Source organism: Lampris incognitus, chromosome 14 (genome assembly GCF_029633865.1).
Source record: "Lampris incognitus isolate fLamInc1 chromosome 14, fLamInc1.hap2, whole genome shotgun sequence".
Lineage (NCBI taxonomy): Eukaryota > Metazoa > Chordata > Actinopteri > Lampriformes > Lampridae > Lampris > Lampris incognitus.
The window spans coordinates 11,857,420-11,884,492 of record NC_079224.1 but is presented as its reverse complement, the minus strand read 5'-3'; the positions used below and the strand labels follow the sequence as shown (position 1 = coordinate 11,884,492).

General features: G+C 44.2%; 1 protein-coding gene across 1 annotated transcript in view; it reads right to left on the bottom strand.

The window, feature by feature from the left end:
• Positions 1 to 27,073, bottom strand: part of LOC130124034 (piezo-type mechanosensitive ion channel component 2) — a 125,589-nt gene that overhangs the window by 35,879 nt on the left and 62,637 nt on the right. Inside the window, exons 16-26 of the mRNA XM_056293397.1 lie at positions 26,403 to 26,551; positions 19,248 to 19,421; positions 16,856 to 17,106; positions 9,566 to 9,726; positions 7,764 to 7,940; positions 7,177 to 7,299; positions 6,614 to 6,814; positions 6,317 to 6,521; positions 5,711 to 5,812; positions 3,492 to 3,657; positions 81 to 324 (exon numbers count right to left, since the gene is read on the bottom strand). Coding sequence (XP_056149372.1) covers positions 81 to 324; positions 3,492 to 3,657; positions 5,711 to 5,812; positions 6,317 to 6,521; positions 6,614 to 6,814; positions 7,177 to 7,299; positions 7,764 to 7,940; positions 9,566 to 9,726; positions 16,856 to 17,106; positions 19,248 to 19,421; positions 26,403 to 26,551 — 1,953 coding nt within the window. The remainder of the gene's footprint in view (positions 1 to 80; positions 325 to 3,491; positions 3,658 to 5,710; positions 5,813 to 6,316; positions 6,522 to 6,613; positions 6,815 to 7,176; positions 7,300 to 7,763; positions 7,941 to 9,565; positions 9,727 to 16,855; positions 17,107 to 19,247; positions 19,422 to 26,402; positions 26,552 to 27,073) is intronic.

Genomic DNA, 27,073 nt, shown 5'->3' with positions numbered 1-27,073 from the left:
TGAACAGCAGACCAACGCAAAATAGTTGTAAAACATTGGAGAGGCATCAAAATCAGAATAACATGTCACAGATCACTCACAGACAGGATGTTCTTCATAGTAATGACAAAGATGTTGTAGGCAATCAGGAAGTCCCAGTAGTGGAGGATCTTTTTGATTGGCTTGAGTAAGAGCTGGCCCCCAAACAGCAGGAAGTAGAAGCAGGCCACCAGGTAGCCCATGCAGAAGATACTGATGCGGGTGGTACCCGTGATGAAGATGATGGTGAGGACAAACCAGAACATGTAGCTGAACATGATCACCTTCAGCATGTCCAGGTAAGATCTAGAAGACACCGACAGACAGTGAAATGGAAGGCGTGCCTCTGTGTGGCGTGCTATGATCGACTTCGCTACCAGTCTTTGGGTACATGTACCGTTTTTCATATGGTCTGTGACATACTTATACAGTACATGCACACTCTGAACATTAATTTTGTTACAGTTCTGCACTTTTGAATAGGAATATAAGAGGGAAAGAGAGATTTGGGACGTTTGACATTAGATATGCCAACAGTAATGAGCCGGTCTCCTTTTTAAAAGGAGCAGATCAGTTTAAACTGATTTTCACCTGGATTTTATTTCCACGGATTATTTTCACCGAAAAATAAACACCAATAAATTCCTGGATTTTTTTTTTAAATAAAAACCGAAAACGATGAGCCTTGGATTTAAACCAGAATAATATAGAAGAATAATATAGAAGTTTGTACTGTGGCGTAATACTGTACACAGCCCATCCATCACTCTTACCTACTAGATCATTTAGCGTCAAGAGTATGGGTAAGAGTACAGTCACCCTGAAAACAATAATAAACAATATTCCAGCTCATGACAAACTTTGAAACGGCATTTAGAGTTAATATTGTCTGGACTGTTTGTGTAATCCAGCCATCAATCAAACTTAATGGGTAATTTAAGTGCCAGGACACCAGGAAGAGTATGATCAATGGCTGCAAAATGAGGGCTGAAACCAGATCCCTGCCATTAAGTGCATCTTCTAATATCGCCCACTCTGTGTACAACATGTTAAAAGCATATGTATGGATCAAGTTCTTTACCATGAAGGCCCATCAGCTAATAAGATGGGCCTGGTGAAAACAAGGGAAGTAACACACACCAAGCTGATGGACCTCATGTACACACACGTACACAAACAAACACACACACGAGAACGTAGGACCAGTCCAACACAACAGCTGTGCAGTTAAAGAGAGGGCTCTGATGAAGTGGGGTTGGATGGGATACCGAGGTCACGATTGGCCGGAATAGCTGAGTGAGTGGCCTTCTTCATCAGGGAGGAGAAAATACCTTTTCCGTACTTAAAAGCTATTTATTGAGTTAGAGTACAGGGCAAAAGCATCTGAGTCGCGGCGTGACGGACAGAGTGTTTTGCGGATTATGGATCTCTCCCCTCGCCCCGTATCTGTAATTCGATCCTGAAGGGAAACAATGGAATAAGTGCAGAAGTCCGCTGTGGTGCGGACAGACGGGGTGTGCGGCCCTCCTCCTCTCTCTCTCTCTCTCTCTCTCTCTCTCTCTCTCTCTCTCTCTCTCTCTCTCTCTCTCTCTCTCTCTCTCTCTCTCTCTCTCTCTCTCTCTCTCTCTCTCTCTCTCTCTCTCTCTCTCTCTCTCTCTCTCTCTCTCTCTCTGCTAAGGCTTTGTTGATGGACAGAGAGTGCGTTAATAAAAGACTTGTCCACTTTGTGCATCAAAACAGTGGAATGTGAGGAGCACATAATCAATGGCTTTGGACAGGTCAGGATGCTCTCGCTCTCTAAGCCCTGCTGACCCAGTCTGTCTGTGTCCCTCTTACAAATACCCCTACCCCCCATCCCCCCGCACCCCACTGCAGGGGCAGCATCCTCTCCTTGACTCAGGTGTGTTGGATAGCGGCTACAAGTGTGACTCACACGGTACACAGGGTGTGTATTCACTGCTGTAACATTTCTGGCTGGTATAAAAGCCGATTTGATCTACTGCTGTCTGGCGAATATTTTTTTCATCAGGCCTATTTATCTAGGGAGGGGTTTTGCCGAGAAGAGTTTCAGCACTGCCCTGCTAAAAGCTCCAACAATTACACAACCTGCAGCCAAGAACAGAAGAAGCCGTTCACTGGAGGTCACAGAACAGCTCCACTGGCTGAGGTGTGGGATAGATGCCTTGCTAAAGGACACTTCAACGGTAAATAATTCCTCCCTTTCCCCCATTTAGGATTTAACCCGGCAAAGAGGCTGGTCTTTTTTCCAACTAATGATCTGCCATTTAATGGCTTACTTGCTGTGAATGTTTGTTTGTTTGTTTACTGTTATGATGTTTTTGCCTTTCGCCTCCCTATTGTCCTATTTTTTCATCATTCTCTTGTATTCAATATTCAATTTTGTTCTCAAGGTATCCACTCTGTTCTTTTACTCCATAAAGAGTCCTTGAGCTTTGAAAAAGTACTATTAACAATGGAACTGAGTGATAATAATAATAATAATAATAACAATAATAATTTTATTATTAATTTTTGGCTGAATGAATGAAGATTTAATCAAATGCATGTTAAATGTATGGCAGACACATGGAACAACAGCAACAACATTTTTTTGACAACAATCACCATGTTAGCAACAGCATTGACAATATGCAAACCATCATAAACAACAGTAACAACATCACCACCGATGACTGCTACAGTGGCACTTGCAGAGGTGTAAAAACCAGATCCGGAAAGTAAAAGTCCAAACCATGTATTTGCTCCACTCATGCACTACACCAGCAGATTCTAGTCAACACCACTTGTCGACTAGGTAGGGAAAACTAGCTAATGAAATCAGCTGGTTTAGTAACATGGTTGGCGCTAATACACGGTTTGGACATTTACTTTCTGGACCTGGTTTTTACACCTCTGCACTTGAGGTCAGTACATAATAAATTCAATCAATCAATCAATCAATCAATCAATCAATCAATGTTAATGTCATTTTGTTCACTGTGAGTGACTTCTGCTGCCTACAGTGAGTCTAAAGATAAAGATATAGCTACAGCTATATGACTTATACTACTGGGATGTTCAAATCAATAATTCCCTTAACTTACGTGCATTTCAACCACATGATTTAAGTCAAAATAATATCTAAGTTCATACTGTGGCGTAATAATGCACACAGTCTATCCATTATTCCCACCCACTAGGTCAGTTAGTGTCAAGAGGACAGTAACCCTGAAAAAGATGAATAAATAATATTTTTAGCATTAACTAAAATTTCAAGTGACAGCTGGGTACTATCGCTGCTGTTTTATTGTGTCCTTCATGCCTCATATGCTACTCTTGCTTTTCATGCTAACTTGTACTTTATTCTTGATTTATCACATCAAGTCATATCATGTCATATCACATCATATTGTATTTTATTATATCATACGGTATTGAACCTTTTATGTTACCTAATGTAAGCTATGTAGTACCTGCAGTGGATGAAGTCAGGAACAGGGTTGTGGACACTGAAGGAGGCTGCATCCAGGTCCCTGCAGATCTCTACGTTGTCTCCAGCCATCAGACGCACGGCCGCCTTGTTCTCATCGTCAAAGATCTGCTTCTGGAGGGAGGCACACAGCAGCAACATGACGTCATCTAGGAAAGGAGAGAAGAGGAGAGGAAGAAAGAGGAGAATATCAGGTGAAGAGGAGAGAAGTGAGGAGGACAAGAGAGAAGAGGAGATAAGCGGTGACATGATGAGAAGGAAGGATATGTTAAGTCTTTAAACTTTGTCTTCATCGTATCCACTGCTTTATCCTAGGCAGGCTTTCCTTTTTCACCATGCATCGCTTGATGAATATATTGCATTCTGATTGAGGTAAAAATACTCAAGCAGCTGTCATGACATTGGACACCCAGAAAACTTCTGACTCTATCGAATAGCCTTATTTATTTGAAAGTTTGAGGAGGTTTGGATTTGGGAAGATTTTTGTGGACTGGATTGAAATGATTTATTGCTCTCCTAAATTCTCTGTCATTGCTCTCCTAAATTCTCCGTCTGATATATAGACTAGCTGGCACTGATAATGTCTCATCAGTGCCAGTTAGTCTATATCGGGGCATGAGACAGGGAGATTGACTGTCCCCTTTGTAATTTAATACAGCATTAGTACCTTCGGCAACGGGGATAAGAAGTCATCCTCACATTAAGGGTACATCAGAATGTCTTGTTACGCTGTACGCCGATGATTTACTTGTTAACTTAAGGAATCCTGTAGCGAGTATTCCTTAGCTTTTACAATATATTAAACCATTCAGTAAAATTTCTGGTTACACAATAAATTGTGCTAAAAGTGAACTTGTGTTTATTGGAGAACATTTTAGGACATATGTGTAGGACTTAAAATCTCTAAAAATCCAAACTTTTGCTCAAATTAAATTTGTTAGAGGGTACTGATAAACTAAAACACAGCACAGAATATCACAGAAAGTTGAATCAGTTCATCTGGACACAACATTTATTGTGAGAAATGGATGCTCAAAGGACTCTTTAATTCTCCCTTCACACATTCAAACAGCTTTACTGATGGGCAAAACACAAAAAAAAACCCTCATTCTCAAAGACTGAAACACACCAACTCCACCGTGCTTCAGAAACCAGTTGCATGAACTTGTTTCGGTTATTCACATGGAGAAGCTGCGATCCAATAGTTTAAAATGTCAACATAAATGGGAAGAATCTTGGGGTCCCTTTTTGCAATATCTGGACCCAATTTGATCACATTTATATTATTGATTGGGATTTTCTTTCTTTGTTTTGTTCTTGTATACTCCTATTCTTAATAGGTTGTACTTAAGCACATGTGGATGATATGTACTGCTGTGAGCTTTTGTGTCTTTGGCACGCAGTCAGGATGAACTTCTTAGTTACTTGTATCCCTCCCTGCACAAGTGTGTATTGTGTGTGTGTGTGTGTGTGTGTGTGTGTGTGTGTTTGTGTGTGAGCGCGTGTATGTGTATATTTAAGTTGGGTTTTGTGCACTGATTTTTGTGTGGTTTATGTTATCAAAATATGGCAATAAAAATATATTAAAAAACTGTCTTCATCGCTACAAGTATTCGCATTACAACATAATTAAAACAGCCAGACTTTTCTCACATCCGCAATTCAGTTTTTCATAAAACTTACCATTCTAGGACTTCCAATGATCTCAAGTATGATATGTTGGCTAAGAACACGCTAGCAGTTGAAGTTAACGCACCTCGTTTTTTTTTCTTTTTTTTTTTTTCTTCAATTTCCACAATGGAGTGATTTGTTATTGTGCCATCACAACAAAAATGAATTTTGGATTGAAGGTATTGCCCAGAATTAAATGAATTAAAGAATTACTTTCAGTAGACTGAAAACATAGCAATGACATTATCATCTGAAACACATTCAGTTCTTCTTACCTTTCAAGCTACTTAGAGGAAAACTTAATGGTATATTAAGTGGCTGTTTTACAATAAGAGGTTTTGAGTATGTTTACTGCTACTACTGCAAGTACTTCAACTGTTACTACTTCTACAACTACTACTACTGCTACTACTAATAATAATAATATAAACCTGACATAGTTGCAGATAATATCAAGGAATAGAAATCAAACACCTCCCCTGTTGATACAAAAAAGAAAAATCTTCTCAGTAAAACCAAAAAGATACCTACATACGAGGAACATCGGATTGGGCTTTGAGCGGAAATCTGGGACATAGAGCCACTTGACCACATTGGATTCAGTAAAGGAGCCTGGAAGCCTCCAGGGGTAGTCTGAAAGGAGAACAATGACCGCAGTCAGAATAACAAAACATATCCAGTGAGTCCAGCCACCAGTGCAATTTCACACCTAACCTAGATCAACCAAAACCATGGGACCCTTTCAGTCCCTCAAAAAAACTACACACACAAACACAAAAAAAAGATTATGGATTAGTTGGGGGGGGGGGGAACTGAGTCTGAAAATGGTGTAAAATGGAAAATGGAAATAACTATCATTATTGAAGGTGTACCAAACACAACTGAGAACAATTTGGAGAGTATGAGACGGTATGACAGAAAACGAGTCTAAAATAACAGTAAAATGATTTGATTTGAGTATCATTACATTGTGATGGCCATCCACGGTATTGTGTATTAAGCGCTATAAAAACAAAGCTTACTTAACTTGCATTGCCCCACATGTGGTAACCACCACCACTCTGGCACTAGTTTTCTAAAGTCGTCCAAAGGAAGTGTTTGTAAGTACTAAGAGTCCCCAAACCCTCTCATCCGTACCTTTACAGGCTGCAGGGGGAATCCCGATGCAAATAAAATACTGGAAGGTGAGCATACAGGCCAGGAAGCAGCAGTATTTTGGCCAGATCTCAGCGATGGCTTTCCTCCGTCGTCTATACATGACCACTGTCAGGGCAAAGGCATGGAGCATGGCGTAGAAGTCCATACGCTGTCCGATGACATTGACCACCAACAGGAGGCATGTCTGTGGAAAAAGTAAACAACAAGATAGAGAGAAGTATTATTAACCATGTTCCATTATTAGATAATATATTCTCCTTGTTCATTGCAACTTACCTCCAGGCCGAACTTGTAGAAGAAGTAGTTGATGAAGTACTTGATGAAGTTGACGATGCCATTGTCGAGGTGTTGTCGGGTAATGTCATGGAAGATGATCCTGGCGGCGGGTGGCGACAGTTTGTTCCTCAGTCTGAAGTATTCTTGGTGGCGATAGATAGTTACCTCAAAGGCTAAGATAGCCAGCATCAACAGGTTGTTCTGCACAGGTGAGAGTGACGATTTATTCTTCATATCTATTTTTCTTCTTAAAATAAAGCTAAAGACAGTTTTAGGAGGATATGAAATATTCATTTGGGCAAATTATTATTATTTTTTTTGTTCTTGAAAATGCTTGCAGACAACTCATTCTATTAAAATGTTAAGAAATTCAGCTCATAAGTGGCCGTTCAAAAACAAACCCACACTTGTAAAAAACAGGAGACCTCTTGTGATACGGGAAATGCAACGGTCATTTTGCTTTATTCACTGATTAATTCACTGATTGGATTTAATTGTGCATCCTTTGTGACATGATGTGTGCAGCCCACCCCAAGTTGATGGGTGTATCCCTTTTTCCTTACCCTGAGGTAATCCAGCAGCGGGTTGAACTTCCTGAGGCCTACCCAGTTGGTTGGGTCCACTTCTTTCTTATACAACATCGAGTTGTTCATCTCCTGCTGCTGTTCCTTCGTGTAGCCGTCTGGCTGGGGACAGAAAAGATAACGGCTTTTTAGCTCAGGAAATCCATCTGAACAAGAACCAGCTAAAAATATCCAGCACATACATCAAACTCATCTGAAAATTTAGGGGTAACAATCCCGTTTGCATCATAAATGTTTGCATTTTAAGATAGTTGTCTTGTTAAAAAATATTGCACAGACATGGGTAAGGTAGGTAAAAAGGAAATAATCATGGTATGCAGTTGTTGTTTTTTTTTTCATTTTCATTAACAAAATTAACACTGCTTTTTTTACATTGATCAGTAAGCTCGGTCATGCCTGTCTGAGAACCATTTTATGAATCCCACTTACAACCAGAGCTCATCGGTTTTTGCTATCCTCTTGTTCTCATCGTGTAAAAATGTTGTTGACCAAAACCTTTTTTAGGGTTGTTGTTTTTTTGTTTTTTTTTAATAAAGAAATTAACACTCGTAGCAGGTTATAGTTACCATTGAACACTTCTTGGAGAAGGTGGTTGGGTCTATAGATTCCAGTTGGTACAACATTTTACAGATGATGATGATGCAGGTCCAGACGGTGCAGACACTGGAGGCCAAGGGCCGAAACTGGTTGTAGGGCAAGGCAAAGGCCCAGGCAGCCAGAAACACGTAGTTGAACAGGGACACCTGCACGGGAGATACAACACGGTTAATAAATAAAAGAAACTAGCCCAAATTAGTCCTTAATCCCCTTTCTACGGTGACTATCGGGCCATGATATGATATGCAGTACAGGTATCAGTAATGACAGGAAAAGTGACAAGGTGAACAAGACGAGAAAGAAGAGGAATCTTTATCTGTATCCGTATTTACAAAGGACTAAATGAAACTAAAACATAAAATCAATAATGCCAAGTTACAAGACGTAAGAAGCACAAAATCAAAGCAAGAAAAGATGAGTGAAGCATAAAAAGGAGGTCTTGAACAATAAATAAAAGGTTTTTACTTGCCGTCCTGGTCACTGCTCCATCCCCTCTGCCAATCCGGGGAGGGCTGCAGACTACCACATGCCTCCTCCGATACATGTGGAGTCGCCAGCCGCTTCTTTTCACCTGAGAGTGAGGAGTTTCACCAGGGAGACGTAGCACGTGGGAGGATCATGATATTCCCCCCAGTTACCCCCCTGAACAGGCACCCTGACCGATCAGAGGAGGCGCTAGTGCAGCGACCAAGACACATACCCACATCCGGCTTCCCACCTGCAGACATGGCCAATTGTGTCTGTAGGGACACCCGACCAAGCTGGAGGTAACACGGGGATTTGATCCAGCGATCCTCGTGTTGGTAGGCAACAGAATAGACCGCCACACTACCCAGACGCCCATAATTAGCATGAATTTTAATCTGTATCAAAGATTGGTTTAACTCTAGGACTGCTTTAAATCTAGACTGAAGCCAAAACCAGCCAGGTCAAGAGGACCTCAGGCTGCCTACTGCAGATCACAAATTCTGAATTTAGACCATACTGGTTCACATTCATTTAGCCTGGGTTGGTCCACTGGTATGAAAGATAAGAAATATCAAAAAAGCTCTTAAGAAAACAGTTGGTGCTTTAAAAATCATAAAACAAGGATAAATAAATGCTAGTATGGTAATTCACCACATTACCGTAGACTCATGATATCGTCCAGTATTATGGTCAAGTCTGATACATTAACTTCTTACCTTATGAGTATACCTGGGTATTCTTAAAGGTAAAGACTGAAGGACATGCATTGTACTTATACCTCCAAAGAGGCAGGGCAGACATATCATTAATTTTTCCTGTCCACATTAGACCAGATTAGACTAATTTTATTTATCCCTGTGGATTTATTTATATCTGTAGATATTTTTAAATATTTTGTACTCATACTCTTTTTTAACTTATTTTTAGCTTTTGGTCTTCATGTGTGCATATCTTATACTGTGTTTGCTGTGTTTGTCTGTGTCTGTCTTGCACTGTTTGGTGAAGCCACAGCCCTCATTTCATTTTTAACATGTGCCTGCACATTGTTTTTAATGACAATAAACTGAATTGAATTGAAAAATTAGATAGCTGCAACAGCAGTGAGAAGGTGAACAGACACGAGTTAAAGATGTTAATGAAGATTATGTGGATATATGAAAATTATAGCATGTATATTCATGTAAAAACAGCAGCAGCAACAACATCTGGAGTGATGAAAAGTTTATTGGAAGATGTTGTGTGAGTGCCGCTACCCGTTTCTGTGTGTGTGCCGCTGTGAGCCATACCCCTGAGGGGGTTTTACCTCTCTGATTGCCACCAGGATGATGTAGCAAGACACAATCTTGATGACGTGGATCTCCAGCAGCCACCAGATGAAAAGCTGCAGCTTGTGGAAGTACTCCAGGAACTTGAGGAAAAGCACGCTCAGACGGTCTATCACCAGGTGCCATTTGTTCTTCAGATCTGCCGAGGAGAGAAACAAATCAGATATGTCTGCACAAGGAACCGAAACACTGAAGAGGTACACCTTGAAATACGTCTTGGGTTTTATGTTTTGCTGTTGAGATGAAAGCAACAATGACTATTCTTCTGGCCTCTCTGTAAACCAGTGTTGGAAAAGGGCTTCAAAATCATGACAAACATGGTCACACAAGGAGAGAGGGTAATGGCAAAAACAACAAGTCATGATGACTGGTTGCAGGATACCATAACCTACGATTAACCTCTGTCAGGATAAAGGGGAACAGAAAAGGTAAAAGTTGTACCATCAAACCAAATTAATTAAAACATACAGAACTAGGACTCAAAGAAGGTTGAATCAGTTCATCTGGATACAACATTTATTGACAGATAGGTTCACTCATCACTCATCTAAGTGACCTTTTCAGTCTCAACTGACGCCGGTATCCCCGCCCTTATAAACAATACAGTGGCATAGCGACAGAAACCAACGATCGGTTTCATATGCCAATTGACATGACCATTAACTAGAGTTTTAAAGGCCATGGGAATAGTTACAATCACAGCATTGTAAGATGGCAACAGTTGTACTCTTAGGCCTCCCCCTCGGTTCAGGGATAGTCGTTCCCTCTTCACATAGATGGCCTCTTTGACTACCCATTCAAACCAGTGTTCCTTCCTATCAAGGATGTGCACATCCTCATCCTCGATAGAGTGGCCACTGGCCTGTAGATGGGTGTAGAGTGTGGAGTCCTGGCCTGACGTGTTAGCTGCCCTGGGTTGTGCCATCCTCTTGGTCAGCGTCCGTTTAGCTGCCCAAAGTCACGGCAATCCTCCGGGCACTTAACAGCATACGCTTTATTGCTCTGTTTGTGCCAGGGGACCCGAGCCTTGGGGCGGATCGGGTACTAGGACTGACCGTTTGGAAGAGCCAAACATGAGTTGTTGATGGAAACGGTATTTTCCAAATCCTTCAGTATCTTGGGAATCTACATAAGTTGCGCTGAACTGCCAATTGTCAGCAAGTATGGCCACAAGAAACTCCTCATATATTTTTGTAGAAAAACCTGAAAAAGTAGATTCTATTGGTATTAAGGTATTAAAGGTTACTGTAGAACTAATGAACAGCTGCTTTGTAGACAACTTTGTGACCTTCCTGAACAGGAGTGAACTTTTCAGGCATCACCCTCTTCATCCACACATTGCAGGATCGTGCCTGTTATCCATGACAACTGAACTGACTCTTCCATCCTGCAAAGGCATCATCGCCTGACAGACCGTGAGTTCAACCCCTACTGATATCAAAAGCTCATTAACACTTTCCACTAGCGTAGTAGTGAATCACAGATCTAATTACAACACCACACATATAATCAAACCTAAGAGACCTACCAGATGTCTTATGGATATAAAGCCCTCTAGATTTCAGCCCACCACTCTGACTTCTCCTCCTACTTTAAAGATGGCCTTATTAAAATCTTTAATTATAAATAATATGATTACATCTCATAAATTGGATTGTGTCTTACTAACAGAAACTTGGCTCAATCAAACTGGGTGTAAGGAACTTATTGAGGCCCCACCCCCTAACTACAGCTTCCTGCATTGCTCTAGGTCCACTGGGAAAGGTGGAGGGGTTGCAGTTTTATATAACGACTTTTTAAAACGTAAACATCTTTCTTTTGGTCACTATCCATTCTTTGAATATCTTGCACTGGAGGTAAATTCTACATCTCCTATAACGCTGATTCTGACTGGGCGGCACGGTGGCACAGTGGTTAGCACTGTCACCTCACAGCAAGGTTCGAACCCCAGGGTTGTCCAACCTTGGGGGTCATCCCAGGTCATCCTCTGTGTGGAGTTTACATGTTCTCCCCGTGTCTGCGGTGGGTTTTCTCCAGGTGCTCCGGTTTTCCCCACCATCAAAAAGACATGCATGTTAGGGTTAATACTCCTGTCTTGTGTCCCTGACAGAGGCATGGCAAGATGAACTGGAGTTGGTCCCCGGGTGCGGCACGGTGGCTGCCCACTACTCCTAGCTCCGCAGCTAGGATGGATTAAATGCAGAGAACTTCCCCATGGGGATTAATAAAGTATATCAAAATCCAAATAAATACATAAATAGAAATTCTCATGGTATACCACCCTTCTAAACTGAGGCAGGGGCTTTTTTGTTGTCATTGTCTTTTTTTTGGAAGAATTAGCTGAGCTGGTATTTAAAAATCACAATTAACTATGACAGCATAGTTATCACAGTTGACTTTAACATACATGTGGAAAATAGCATCAACTATGCAACTCAACAGTTTTTAGAGTTGGTTGATTCTTCTGATTTTAAACATGTCTCCTGTTCTACTCACAAACTGGGTCATACAGGGTCATAGATCTAGTGCTTTCCAAAGATTCGGACATTGTTATAACAATTGTACTCTGATCATTATATATCTTTTTTTAACCTGTGCTGCAACTGTGAACGAGCCAAAATTCACAAATTGGTTCAGAAATCTCACACTAATGAAAACACTGCTAACATGTTTACCCAGGAGTACTCCCAAGTGGACCTTACCCCCCCATCTTCCTGTGGTTACACGGTAAACGCTCTTTCTGCAACATTAGCTCACATTTTGGACCAAGTTGCACCAGTGAAAACTAAATGGATATGTAGGCCCCATAAATCATCCTGGAGAAATTCTGAGAATGTGAGGGTGCAGAAGAGAATCCAATCTGCGTGATGAGCTTGACATTTATAAAAATTCAACCTACTCTTATAACGACATAAATCTTTCAAGATGGTCTTAAATTTCACTTAATTGGCGATAATCAATAGGACTTCTTCGGACCCGGCGTTATGGGCGTGCCCCATAACGATTATTCTTTTTAATAAAGGAATCAGAATCAAAAACACTTTTTTGTCGTTTCCCCCAGCCCACAGCAGTACAACACAAACACAAATACACATTCAAAAACTACAACAACACACAAATCCAAACTAACACATATCAAAACTAAACAAAAGATTACTGCCCAAGGGAACGAACGCCAGCCAGGATGAATGTCAGAACTGCCGGTCTGCATGGGCTAGCAGTTAGCTAAGCCCGCCCCGCTTCCTGTCAGACCGCCCTCGGCGTTTCCTCCTTGGGCAAAGCTCCAGGCAGGGGCCGTGGTCCCCGGGCCCGCCAGACAAAGCAGACCAAGCTTTCCCAGCCAGACACCCTCGACACACCTCCCCGCACTCCTCATGACGACATCAAAAACACCACAGTCAACGCCAGGTGAGGCTGTCACCAAACCCCCCCCGGTGTGATTGGAACCGCCGGTCTCTGCATGGGCTAGCAGTTAGCTTAGCCTGCCCCACTCTCTCAGCCGATCCAGCGCTAGCTCTCCCAGCCATCAAACGAAGACAAAACTTAGACGCAGATGTGGACAAAGACACTGCATGGACGGTACTGGGTGAGGCCACCGCAAATGTGAATTCGCGCCGCCATCTTCCCACACCAGAAGTGGGTGAAAAAGAACAAGAATAGACCTCCTGTTGTTCACTATAAAGTGCCACATTTCTCATGTTTAAGTGCAAATGTTTGTTTAGCTTTAAAATGTTCACATCCTTGGGGTATCTTAAAGATGATGATGATGATATGGATCGATGTTTTCACATTGCATCACTGATATTGGATGGTTGATTCTTATACATGGATTCTTATACTTATTATTATTACTACCATCATCGGTGGTCACTCAGGGTCAAGTATGACTGTACTTCTAGGTCCTTGTGGGTCTTCAGGTGGGATCCTTGTGGGAGGATGCCTGTGCATGACAGCTTTTTTACATGGAGTGGCTGTTGTGCCTGCAGCCACCACACGGTCCTTGGCAGGGGGTGGCCAGAGTCTAATTGCATGGAGAACCAAGATGATTGCAGACCACCCTCTGTTACAGCCTTCATCCGCCTTCACTGCCATTGTGACCTGAACTCATCTTCCACCAGTTCTGCCGTTGAGGTCTTTGCTGGACCGCGCTTTGTCTGGAACCTCCCCCTTGACCAATCACCTTGGGTGACCCTACCAGGAGCCAAACTCTGGACGGCATAGCTCTTGGGATCATTAGTACATGCAAGCTTCTCCAACACGGCAAGGTAGCAATCCAGGAGAAGTTATTATTATACCACTGCATTGCACAGGCTTGATGTTTTTTATGTCTCTTTTTACACACTGAGTTTCTTTTTAACTCTATAATGTATATTTGTATATATGTGCTCTATAACTAAAGCTGCCTTGTCTTGCCTTGCCTTGCCTTGTGGTTATGTGATCTTGGGATTAGTAGAGGCCTTATTGTTTGGATAAATAACTTAAGAGGATATATAGCTCATAGCTCGCTCACAGCACATTATAAACTGGGAGGCCCTGTAGGGTTTGTGTTTTACCACCTATTTTATCATCTGTGTAAAGAGACAAAATTGAGATTGTTGGCCGAGACTACTCTCTGTGTAAATAAGTTGATGTAGCCTTGGTTGGCCTTCAACAGAAAAGAGACATAACGGTTGTGAAATGGGTGCCTGAGCTACATGTGTTGTCAAAACAGCCGAACTACAGATAAATGATGCTGAAAACCAAGAATCTCAACTATACAGGCTTTTACAACACAGCTTGTGATAATTAATGGGCTGGCTGGTGAAAACACAGGCCGCAGACACACTGGGGCGCATCCCCAGCCAACAGATTGAGCCTCTCTCAGCACACTTAGGTTTCGGATGTGTTTGCAACATACGTCTTGTGAGCAGACAGGAAATCTCTGGACTGAGTGTAGATAAACAAAGTGATAAAAGGTCGTTGGGGGCGCCCCAGTGGCCCACCTGGTAGAGCATGTACCAAATAAGGCTGAGTCTTTATCACAGCAGCCTGGGTTCGAATCCGGCCAGGGCCCTTTGCTGCATGTCACCCCCTCTCTCTCCCCTACCTTTCCTGTCTCTCTCCGCTATCCTCTCTTCATCACTGCAGTAACCTAGGAAGGGAGGTAAACACCGGTCGGCCAAACAGTGTTAAAGCTCAAATTAGCAGGGAGACTATGACATGCTGAGGCAAAACACAAGAGCCGTGATCATCGCACTGTACACAATAGCTCATAAATGTTGTTAGTCTGGGAGGTTACACTGGGGGTGATTCAGCCTTGATGGACTCCACCTCTCCAACTCCATGAACGCCACTGTGATCTGAGCACCAACGCTTGGCAAATTCCTCATCAAGAAAGCCTAGTGTGTCAATAACAAAGTGTCATCATGCAAGCTTTTAATTACATTTTTTTTTCTAAAATTTATTTCTAGTTTTTCCCCTTATCCCACCCGATTAACCCAATGGCATATGGCCGGAACTCTTGTCGAATAACTCCCCTGGCTCACGTTTCCACAGGAAGGAGATAGCCGTAACACCAGCTTCCTTCAAACTCGTGTCGGCTGCTCTCGCTATTTTACACACTGAAGCCTCGCATGGATTGCATCACCTTCAGGCCGTGAAGGAGGCGTAGGGAGAATGCTTTCAGTTGCTTGGCTGCAGGCGCCCGGGTGGGCCAGAGGGGTCGCTGGAGAACGACGAGTCCCCGAACACTACACCGATCTACACCCACTATCCCTCGGGTAAGGGTGGCCTAATGAATGCCTTACCCCGTGAACGCTCTGGCCGTGACCGGTTACAGCGAGTCTGGGATACGAACCTCCCAGCCACATGACGAGCGGGTTGCAAGAACGGCGGTTTATTCCGCTCGGCCACCAGAGCGGCTTTAATTAAATTTTTGAGCTGAAAACATGTTGGTGTTTACCTAGGGTGGTAAAAACTATTTGTCCTGGTGATAAATTCAACAAAGATCAAGACCAGGCCACATCACATGGCTGCTTTGAGGGGGAAAATATGTCTCTTCCTTCTGGTGGAAAATGCACTTTACAATCAGCACCCTTACAATTCACCAATATCATATGAAGGCATCAAGACATCTCACACGGAGTTACTGACACACCTTACCTTACACACCGGTCTAGCACATTAGACCAATAAAATATGAAGCCAGAAGAAAGGCAGCACGCCGGCGTTAGCCAAATAAACTCTGCTGTGTATGGGGCTGTGTAGCCACAGACCGGTCAGAGGGCCCATGATGACCCCTGTACACCATGGAAAGCACCTACAATGGGCACATGAGCGTTGGAACTAGACCTTGGAGCAGCAGAAGAAGGTTGCCTGGTCTGATGAGTCCCATTTTCTTTTCAACCATGTGGATGGTCATGTATGTGTGTGCCGTTTACCTGGGTAAGTGTTGGCACCAGGATACACTGGAGGAAGACGACAAACCGCTGGTCTGGACAATGTTCTGCTGCGAAACCCTGGGTCCGGCCATTCATGTGGACGTCAATTTGACACGTGCCACCTACCTACACATTGTTGCAGACCAGGTACACCCCTTCACGGCCATGGTATTCCCTGATGGCAGTGGCCTCTTTCAGGAGGATAATGTGCCCTGCTAAACTTCACACATTGTTCGGGAATGGTTTAAGGAAAATGATGAAGTGTTCAAGGTGTTGCCCTGGCCTCCACATTCTCCAGATCTTAATCCGATTGAGCATCTGTGGGATGGGCTGGACCAACAAGTCCGATCTACGGCAGCTCCACCTCGCAACCCACAGAACTTGAAGGATCTGCTGCTAATGTTTTAGTGCCAGATACCACAGGTCACCTTCAGGGGTCTCTTAGAGTCCATGCCTCCAGGAGTCGGCGCTTATTTTGGCGGCACACGGAGGACCAACAGCATATTAGGCAGGTGGTCATAATGTTTTGGCTCATCATTACTTCGTCATCGTCATCGTCATCATCATCATCGTTGTGGTCATGTGTCCCACAATGACACACCAAGGACAGGGAGAGAGCGAGAACCAGGGCTACATGGAGACTCTCCCCCATTAATAGACTGCCTGCAGATGTGTTTTTAATCTGTAGTTTTTTTTTTTTTTTTTTTGATAAATGTTGCTGTTGAGTCCTATTCTGATCCTGTAATACAGCAAAGGACCCTACCGGGTTCTGCTTTAGAAGCAGACAATAAAAACTTCACACCCGTACTGTCACCAACAGGTAGCCGGTGAAGGGAGGCGAAGATGTACCTGAGCTCTGCTCGGTGGTGCTGGGCCCCGGCTCAGTCGCCGCACTGCAGTGGCAGCTCTCCTCTGTGCTGGACTGCCGGTGGTCCGAGAAACTCCTGGGCTTCGTTCCCTTCGTGTCATCAATCACAACCACCAGCGCCTGCTCCTTCTCCTTCTCCTTCTCTTTATCCTCCTCCCGGGGCAGAGAGCTGTCCACGGAGCAGGAGCTGAGCATGGTGAGGTCAGCAAGACTTCCGTCCTGGTGCACCAGTCTGGTAGTAAAAAAAAAAAAAAGGTCATGTGAGATGTTGGCACATATGCAGGCAAAGGCACAAGCGCAAAATCATTTAGAGGTCGACAAACACATACTGTATGTATACACACACACACACACACACTCAGAAAACCTCACACACACAAAAACGTTGGTGATTGCCAACTGGTTGAGGAGCCACACAGAAATCAACACACATGCATGGGTACAAACATACACCGGTTTGGCACACGCACACATTTTGAAACGAGCTCACGCATATGCACACAAGACCACACACGTATTCACCTGTACACATTTTTACACACAAACATTGGTACAAATTTTCAATTTTCACATACACACACACATTTACACAAGGAGATTCTCTTGAGACTCTGTACTCTCTCTCACACACACATACACACACACACACATAGAAATGTGAAAACGCACACACTTCACAAACTTTTTCAAATACACACACAATCACTCTCATATGCAAAGGTGCACAGACTCTCCCTCTCTCTCTCTCGCTCTCTCTCACACACACACACACACACACACACACACACACACACACACACACACACACACACACACACACACACACACACAAACCGTGTGGCTGATTGTCAGAAGGCTCCAAAGCAAATGTTGGGGTAGGGGATGTCAACTCTGTGCCCACAAACAGAACAAGAGTGACATCATGTCAAGCACTGTAGTATGTAAGCAATGCACATTCCTCCTGCGTTCATTCATGTCTTTTCTTTTTCTTTTTGCCTGTTCAGGGGTCGTCTTCTTGCAGTGGATAAATGGTAAGAGGCAGCAGGGAGGCATTAACCCTTATAAATTCTTCATCTCAGGCAAATGGAGCAAGGTTGGAGGCTGGGGTTGGTGTTGCATGAACCGGCAGCATATCAAGGCAAGAATTTCAATTTCCAGTGGTCGCACTTACTTGCTCGGTTGTGGAGGTGGGATTTTTTGCTTGATGCTGCTCAGAAAAGCGAGGTTTAAACAGAAGCCAAGGTAAACAGTGAGAAGCACATGTCGACACTCACATAATTACATTGACAGTGACCTAAAAAAAACCCAAATACTGTAGTGTGGTTCCACCAAAATGCAAGAAAACAGATCAAAAGTCTTGTGTGTTTTTGGTTGGGGAAGATTACAGGATGGGGGGGGGGGGTAATACGGGGGACACATACCATTCCAAGGTTGTTGGGGAGAAAAACTAGTTTTTGCAATTTCAAAACATGCTTGAGAAAGAGGTGGTCCGTCCCAAGGACCAGCTGTTTGTGAAATTAATAAGAACCATTCGAGGGCACGGCTTGGGTCAGGAGTGAGGATTACAAGATCCAGAGACCAAATGCTGAACCTATAAGATGGAGGCCACAGGCAAAATAATAACAGGACATATAGTCTGTAAACACATGTAGAAATCCATCTGTGTCAGACTAAATAACTGGCAGATGGTAACAACAAGGACGAGAGATTTGGGAGGATCTTCAATGGGAGCAACAAAGATTAATGAGGTGATTTGGTTATTGGGGGTGTAGGCAAGGTCCGCAGGGAGAAAAAGTTCAGACTCGGGGGTTGAACAGTGATGGATGCCACAGAAACCAAGCAGGTACCCACCTATTCATGATCAGATAGACACGGCCATTGACTTTAGCATGGCTGTGAGAGGAAAGGGGTGGAGGGGTAGCAGAGGAGAGATGGCGGTAAGTTATGAAGGGAAGCAGAAGCGAGCGTCAATGGAGAACGTAAAACAACAGAGAGAAAGTCCACAACAATGAAGAGCAATAAATATTGGAAATCTAGAAAAAATGACCAACACCGAAGCATAACACATTATGATGGACAGCTGATTGTCTTGTGCAACTCAAATGGTGAGTTAAGTTTCATCGTCGAGGAAATACATCAAGGCACAAACTGTGATGTGACTGGCTTGTCCTGAATGTCTCTGTCTTTGTCTCTAGTGCAACCCAATGCAAAGAATGTAAACATTTCTACAGTAATACATTCTGTTAAGTTTAGCTAGCTAGCTAGATAGCTAGATAGATTTTTTAAAACTAAACAAAAGCTTATCAAAAATAAACTACATAAAGTCCCCCAGTCTCCCACTCTTACCCTCAGTCATGGCCCGATGTGTCTCACCTGTAGATCGTGCTTTCTTCCTTGGCAACCATGGCTTGGAGGTCGGTGAGCTGCAGGAAGCGGTCATGGAAGTAGTGCAGGTGGAGGATACACACCAGGAGGAAAGAGGTGGGGATAAAGATTCTGGTGAAAAGCATGGCAACAGAGAAGCGCTCCAGACCCAAGTCCTTCAGCCTGGGGAGTGGAACAAAGAAAGAGAGAGAGAGAGAGAGAGAGAGGAGAGAGGATGAGAAGAGAGAGAGAGAGAGAGAGAGAGAGAGAGAGAGAGGAGAGAGAGAAGAGAGAGAGAGAGAGAGAGAGAGAGAGAGAGAGAGAGAGAGAGATGAGAGAGAGAGAGAGAGAGAGAGAGAGAGAGAGAGAGAGAGAGAGAGAGAGAGAGAGAGAGAGAGAGAGAGAGAGAGAGAGAGAGAGAGACTTTTAAAATAAATTTATTTACTTTATCACATTATGATAAAACTTTCCATTCCCCATCATATAAATATCAACTGGTAAGCTAAAAAACAAAATTTCAGGCATTACTACACTGACACCATCAAATTATTTACACAAGAAAACTCCCCTGTGACATACGCTCCCACATCCACACACACCCACGGCCATAATAAATTAATACTTAAGAACAAGTGAACCATCTTCCCTTAGTGAACATAAAACCTGTCTTAACCACCACACCCTGACCAGATTACTGGTCAGGGTGTAGAAAGCGTGCTCTATCCTCAGACGAGCCACCACCAAACACTTCATACTCTGCACCACATCAGTCCAGCCCTGCCAGCCCTGACCTAACGTCTTGTTCTTCCTGGTCTTCCAGATCGATAGCTTAGCAGTTCCAAACAAAAAATGTACTAGGACTAGAAGCAGTATGTGTTCATAGCTATTGCTCCATGTATAATCCTCCACGGGAGGTCAGCCATCCATTTCTCAAAAGGAGGCTTATACAGGACCCTCCACCTGCCTTTAAGGGTAATGTCTGAAGCAAAAACCTCAGTCCATCTCGACTCCTTGACTTCAGCCAGAGAGCGGAGGTTGAGTACCTTCACACAGCTGTAATAAAATGGCTTCTTCCCACAAGAGCTGAAACTACCCAGTCCACTCCCCCCTCGCCACACCTCAACTGCAGGACTAAAGGGAAAAACGTACTCATTGTCATCATCCCATTAGTCAGCTAGAGAACGATTTTAGGCAAACGCTCTCAGTGGCCCAGATAGGGAGTCCCAGACTATCTCCACAACTCTCTTCAGCCCGCTAGAGGACCTGATGTTGATGATACCACTGTTTCCATTGATGTTTTTGTAAGATGGCCCAGTTTAGTAATGCCAGCCTCAACAAACTTAGTCCTTACTGTAACAGAGGAAAAGGTGGTATTCACAAGGAAGTCATTATAAAACAGCGGTTGCTCAAAAAGCCACATCCCTGGTCTAGGGTCAGGTGTTCGTGTGATCTTCAGCATCTGTTAGGCTTCACCTACTGAGCTGTTAAAATGTGCGGGTCCAGTCAGGTCAGCTTCAGATGATCTCATCGAAAAAGTTGTTTATCCAACCCAAGACAGCCAGCTTTTCTGAGCAGGAGCCAACCAGCAGTGACCACAACCGTATAGCAGTCTCTGTGCCGTCTGTAGTCTAAAGGCCGCAGTTCTGGGTAGAATGTCTATAAGTGCTTGCCGTCCCTCTGCCCCAGGGAGATACAGGGCCAACGCTTTCAGCCAGTGCTGACCAGACCAGAAAAAAATTCACCAGGAGCTTCTGCATCTCTTCCACAAGGCCTGGCAGTGGCACTAAAACAACGAGTCTGTGCCATAGAGATGAGGTGACCAGGTTATTAACTATCAGAGCTCTTCCTCTGTAGGACAGATGGGGTAGCAACCATTTCCATTCAGACAACTTGGCTTCCACCTTCTCTAGCACTCCCTCCCAGTTCTGCATCTGAAAGTCCTCACTTCCTAAATATACTCTTAGGACTTTAATACTTCGTTCTCCCCACTTAAGATTCCCAGGAAGACTAGGAGTACTCCACCAAACCCCAATGAGCGACCAAACAAGCCTCACTTTTTCCCCTGTTAACCTTGGCTGAAGAAGCCTTTTCATATAAGTAAGACCAGGGTTTCTTTCAATTCCGGGACATCTCCCTCTCTCACATTAACATCATCAGCGTATGCTGATACAACAACAGAAGGGTGGTGAGCTAGCTCTGGCAGAGAGAGACCTCTCAGCCTGCTCCTCAACCTACACAGGAGAGGCTCAGTGGTAATGCTGTAAAGCTGGTCTGAGATGGGGAAGTCCTGCCTGATATAGGACAGCTTAACCCCCCCCCCTTCACTACACAACAAGCACCACTATACAACAGCTTTATCCAGGACAGGAACCCCTCCCCAACACCAAAGGCCTGCAAGGTAGAGAAAAGAAAATCATGATCTACACGGTCAAAAGCCTTCTAGCACCTTTTAATAGATAAGATACCAACATTTCTATTATATAATTTATATATATCAAACACATCTCGCATTACAAATACATTATCTAGCATAGCTCTGTCTGGAACACAATAAGATTGATTTACACCAATCAACAGTTCAATAAACATTTTCAGTCTGTTTGATAAAACTTAAGGAGAGAATCTTATAGTCTACACAAAATAGCTTCTGGTCTCCAGTTTTTTTAAAAGGGCTAAATCTCCCTTCTTAAGCAGCAGAGAGAGAACTGCATGCCTACAGGAAACTAGAAGTGACCCTTTTATAAAACACTCTTTAAAAATGTCAAGAAGATCCTGTCCCAAAACACTCCCAAGTGTTTAAAAAAGCTGGATGGTAAGCTGTCTATTCCTGGAGTCTTGCCCGACACCATCTGAGACACAGCAGCAGTCAGTTCATTCAGAGTTATGTCCAAGCTCAATGTATCTTGTTTCTTCTGGACTCAGCTGAGGAAGGGCCTGTAGCAGCTCTGCAGCAGAGTCCACATCCCAGCCATGTGCCCTGATCAAGTCAGTGTAGAAGTCCACTGCATGTTTCCTCATCTCAGCTGAATCTGTGGTAACCTTTCCATCAGGTAGACAAAGACACACCATTTGTTTTTGTTTTTTAAACCACTGACTTCTCTAAATTAAAGAAGAAAGTGGTTGGTGCGTGCATGTCGTGGAGTTTGGTGAAGCATGCTCGGACAAAAGCTCCTTTAGCTCTCTCTTGCAGGAAGGAGTTCAGCTGCTGTCTTTTACAGGGTAAGATATCATTATTCTGCTGATCAAGTTGAGACAGAAACATCTTCCAGGTCTCTTATCTCTTCTTCTAACTCCTGTACAGCCCTCTTAATGTTAGCTGTGGAATTGTATGTGTATTCCTGGCAAAACACCCTAATTTGGGCCTTTCCTACCCCCACCACTGAGTAAGAGAAATACAATTGTCTTTCTTAGATCTCCAATAATCCCAAAACAATTTAAAATCTTCCCCAAAAATTACAATCATGTAATAATTGAATGTTAAAATGCCAAAAAAAATAAAAATAAAATATGTCCGGGTGGCATGGTGGTCTTTTCCATTGCCTACCAGCATAGGGATCTCCTGTTCGAATCCCCATGTTACCTCCGGCTTGGTCGGGCGTCCCTACAGACACAATTGGCTGTGTCTGCAGGTGGGAAGCCAGATGTGGGTATGTGTCCTGGTCGCTGCACTAGCGCCTCCTCTGGTCAGTTGAGGTGCCTATTCGGGGGGTGGGGGTGAACTGGGAGTAATAGGGTGATCCTCCCATGTGCTACGTCCCCCTGGTGAAACTCCTCACTCTCAGGTGAAAAGAAGCGGCTGGCGGCTCCACATGTATCAGAGGAGGCATGTGGTAGTCTGCAGCGCTCCCCGGATTGGCAGAGGGGGTGGAGCAGCGAACGGGGACAGCTCAGAAGAGTGGGGTAATTGGCAGAATACAATAGGGGAGAAAAGGGGGGGGTAAAAAAAAAAATTTTGGTTTTCTAGTGGGAGATAAATTCAGCTCCATTTAAAACTAAATGATGGTGTGTAAAAGCAACAGGGTGAGTCTGACAATTAACAACTCAAGCAGTAAAAGAACTAGAAATGTAAACCTGTCTAATCTACCTGTGCTAACTTTGCCATCTGATATTTTGACCCAGGTGTCCTGTCTAACTGAAGGGTGTTTCATCCTCCACACATCAACCAGATCAGTTTTCTTTAAGACGTGGGATGGGACAGAGGATGACTGAAGGTGCGGCACCTCTCCAGTCCTATCTAAAGTAAAGTCAGTGCAACAAATCCAGTTGCCACACAATACAATACACCCTCCTGGATTAATGTCACTTAATTTTTCCTTCAACATTTTAAAGAGGCTCTCACGCTCAGAGCCTTTGTTTGGTGCATTAACATTAATAAAACTAAACTTAAACGCCTCTGTTTCAGCCGTCACCATAAGGACTCCGCCCCTCACAGTCTCCGTGCTGGATAAAATGTTCGCATTTAAGGCAGAAGAAAATAAAATGGCAACTCTTGCACTAAAATTTGTCCCATGGCTAAGGGCATGCTGCCCCATAAGCCCCAGTCTGTTTCATTGGTGCTGTCACTGTGCATTTCTTGTAGTAAAACCACATCCAGTCTTTTCTGCTTCACTGCTTCTGTTATTAAAGCTCTTTTCTGTGCATCTCTACCCCCATTCATGTTTAATGAAGTCATCCTTAAATCCTGCATATGAGGGCTTAAGGGTCATATGAGAGACAGACCAGGAGGAAGCAAGACAGAAAAAGACAACAGAGATGAAACACCCAGTGTTGAATGATCATGGTATGTTTAAATAGAGTTTCATTTTCTTTACCGTTTTTGCCCGAGGCACTTTTAAATCTCTCCTTAGACCAGTGACCTGCTTCTTGAGATGATCACGTTTTTTTGCGATCCAGTAAATCCAACCCACCAACTTTTTATAGTGTAGTAACAGACCAAATAAATTTGTCAACATCAGGAAAATAATCTTTGATATTAGCTGATTTACCAAATGTATCATCCAGAATAGTGGAGGAGTTCAAATATCTCGGGGTCTTGTTCTAAAGTGAGGGTAGGATGGAGCGGGAGATTGACAGCCGGATTGGTGCAGCATCAGCAGTAATGCGGACGTTGTACCGGACCGTTGTGGTGAAGAGGGAGCTGAGCCGGAAGGCAAGGCTCTAAATTTACCAGTCAATCTTCGTTCCAACCCTCACCTATGGTCATGAGCTTTGGATAGTGACCGAAAGGGTGAGATCACGGATACAAGCGGCTAAGTGAATTTCCTCCGTAGGGTGTCTGGGCTTAGCCTTAGAGATAGGGTGAGGAGCTCGGACATCTGGAGGGAGCTTGGAGTAGAGCCGCTGCTCCTTCGCATCGAAAGGAGCCAGTTGAGGTGGTTCAGGCATCTGATTAGGATGCCTCCTGGGCATCTTCCTTTGGAGGTTTACTGGGCATGGCCAACTGGGAGGAGACCCTGGGGTAGACCCAGAACTCGCTGGAGGGACTACATGTCCAATCTGGCCTGAGAAAGCCTTGGGATTCCCCAGGAGGAGCTGGAGGGCATTGCTGGGGAGAGAGACGTCTGGAGTGCCCTACTTAGCTTGCTGCCACCGCGACCCGACCCTGGAAAAGCGGCTGAAGATGAGATGAGATGATCCAGAAAACTATTAATCTCCTCTAATGAATATAAGTTTGCATTCTGAGAATTACTGTCTGCTGCAGAAACACTATCAGATTCAGCTTCAGAGTCACACTCCATATCAGTCACATTGTCACAGCAACCAGCAGGCTTCATCAACTGCTCCTCTGCCTCACTGTCCACTTTAATTTGCAGCATCTCTGCCTCCTGTACTGCAAAACGTTCCAACTTCCCCATGTCGTCTTCCCTCTGCACCGTCCTGACCACAGGCTCAGCCACCACCTCCCCTGCTGAATTATCCTTAGACACAGAGCCACACGCACCGGTGGCTCTGGCTACAAAGCCACCAGCCTCACTCTGCACGGGGGGAGCAGCATCATGTAGCATCCGCCGTCCGCTTCTCCCCTCCCCATTGTCCGCCGCAGCAGCCTGTTGCTTGCCACTGTCAGCCACATCGACTGCAGCGGCCTGTTGCTCGCCACTGTCAGCCACAGCGGCCCATTGCCCGCTGCTCCCCTCCCCACTGTCACACACATTAGCCGCAGCGGACCCTGCTGTGTGCCGTCTATGTGGACAAGCAATCTGCTTGTGACCCACATCTCCACACTCAAAGCTAGCATGTACCATATAGAAACCCTCCTCGTGCTTAACACGGAAAGAGACGTTCAGTGTTTGAGTCGGAGAGTCCAAATACATGAACACTTGTCTCCACAGAGACTGAACATGCGTCAATTTGGTCTCCTCACACCTCATATTCACCATCTGGAATCCACTCGCAAGCTTCCCAAAGCGCTTCAGTTCTTGCGCTGGCGCCTCATTGGAAATGAAAGGAGGGACTCCGGACACGGTGATCCGGGTGGAAGGCACCGCCAGCGGGGAAACGACGAGTGTAAACTCATCGTTTACGAGCAAGCCGTTTTCTATCAGCTGGTTGACCTAACCCCTGTCCTTCATAAATACAACCAACGCTTTATTCATTTGCGAGGCATACAAGATGTTTTCATGCCCCACCTGTTCTGCTACCGCCAACAGCACCTGCTGTACCGTGGTACTGGGCTGCGGCGCTATCCTCACTCCGTGCCTCAATGACAGGGACAGCGTCTCAGAGGACGCCATGCCCGGCAAGAGGCACGGCTCACTGTCCACCAAAAACAACCACCGAACACACACCAAACTCCCAGCATGCAGTGCAGAGAGACAGAGAGAGACAGAGAGAGAGAGACAGACAGACAGACAGACAGACAGACAGACAGACAGACAGACAGACAGACAGACAGACAGACAGACAGACAGACAGACAGACAGACAGACAGACAGACAGACAGACAGACAGATAGATAGATAGATAGATAGATAGATAGATAGATAGATAGATAGATAGAGCATTTGCTAACTTGATTCTCCCAAAAGGGGATGCATATGAGTCACATCTTTTTTTCTTTTTTTTTTATTCAAAAAAAGTCCTTGATAAGTTTCCTTAAAATTCCAACATTTGGTTAGAAACATGGCTTGTGTCTGTGCACAAAGTAGCAGAAGCAGAGCTCACTTTTCTGGACTCATCCCTGTCATGTTAGACCAGAACGGCAGCGAGGACTCAAACTGGAAGGTGTAGACCAGGATGAGGACCAGCATGGTGTACATCACCACCGACATCCAGAAGTACTTCAGGATTCTTCGCCACCACTCGTAGTGTACCTGGGAGAAAGGGGAGCGAGGGCTGATCATCTGTGTTCCGCTGTGCCACTTGGATGGCAAAAAAAATCATGTCCGCAATTTCTGAATTCTCTGATACCAATGTCTTAAATTACACGCTGCACAAGGGACATTGGGATTTAAGGCAAGGGTTGTGTTTTAATGTTGGTGCAGATATAAAATGGTTCAGAATGCATCGTGCATTATGAGCCTGCACTACACAATCTTTATGGCACTGTTAAAATGTCAGCACCTTTTGTCTTTGGGAAATTGAATTTGGAAACTGGGCCAGCATTCTGCTTTTACACTCTGGCTATGAAAATAAATATATAGGTCTCAGCATTTGGCTGTGTGTGTGCGTGTGTGTGTGTGTGTGTGTGTGTGTGTGTGTGTTGTGTGTGTGTGTGTGTGTGTGTGTGGTGTGTGTGTGTGTGTGTGTGTGAGACAGAGAGAAAATATATGTGTGTGTGAGTGTGAGAGAAAGACAGCAAGAGAGAGCGAGAGGAGAATGTGTGTGTGTGAGAA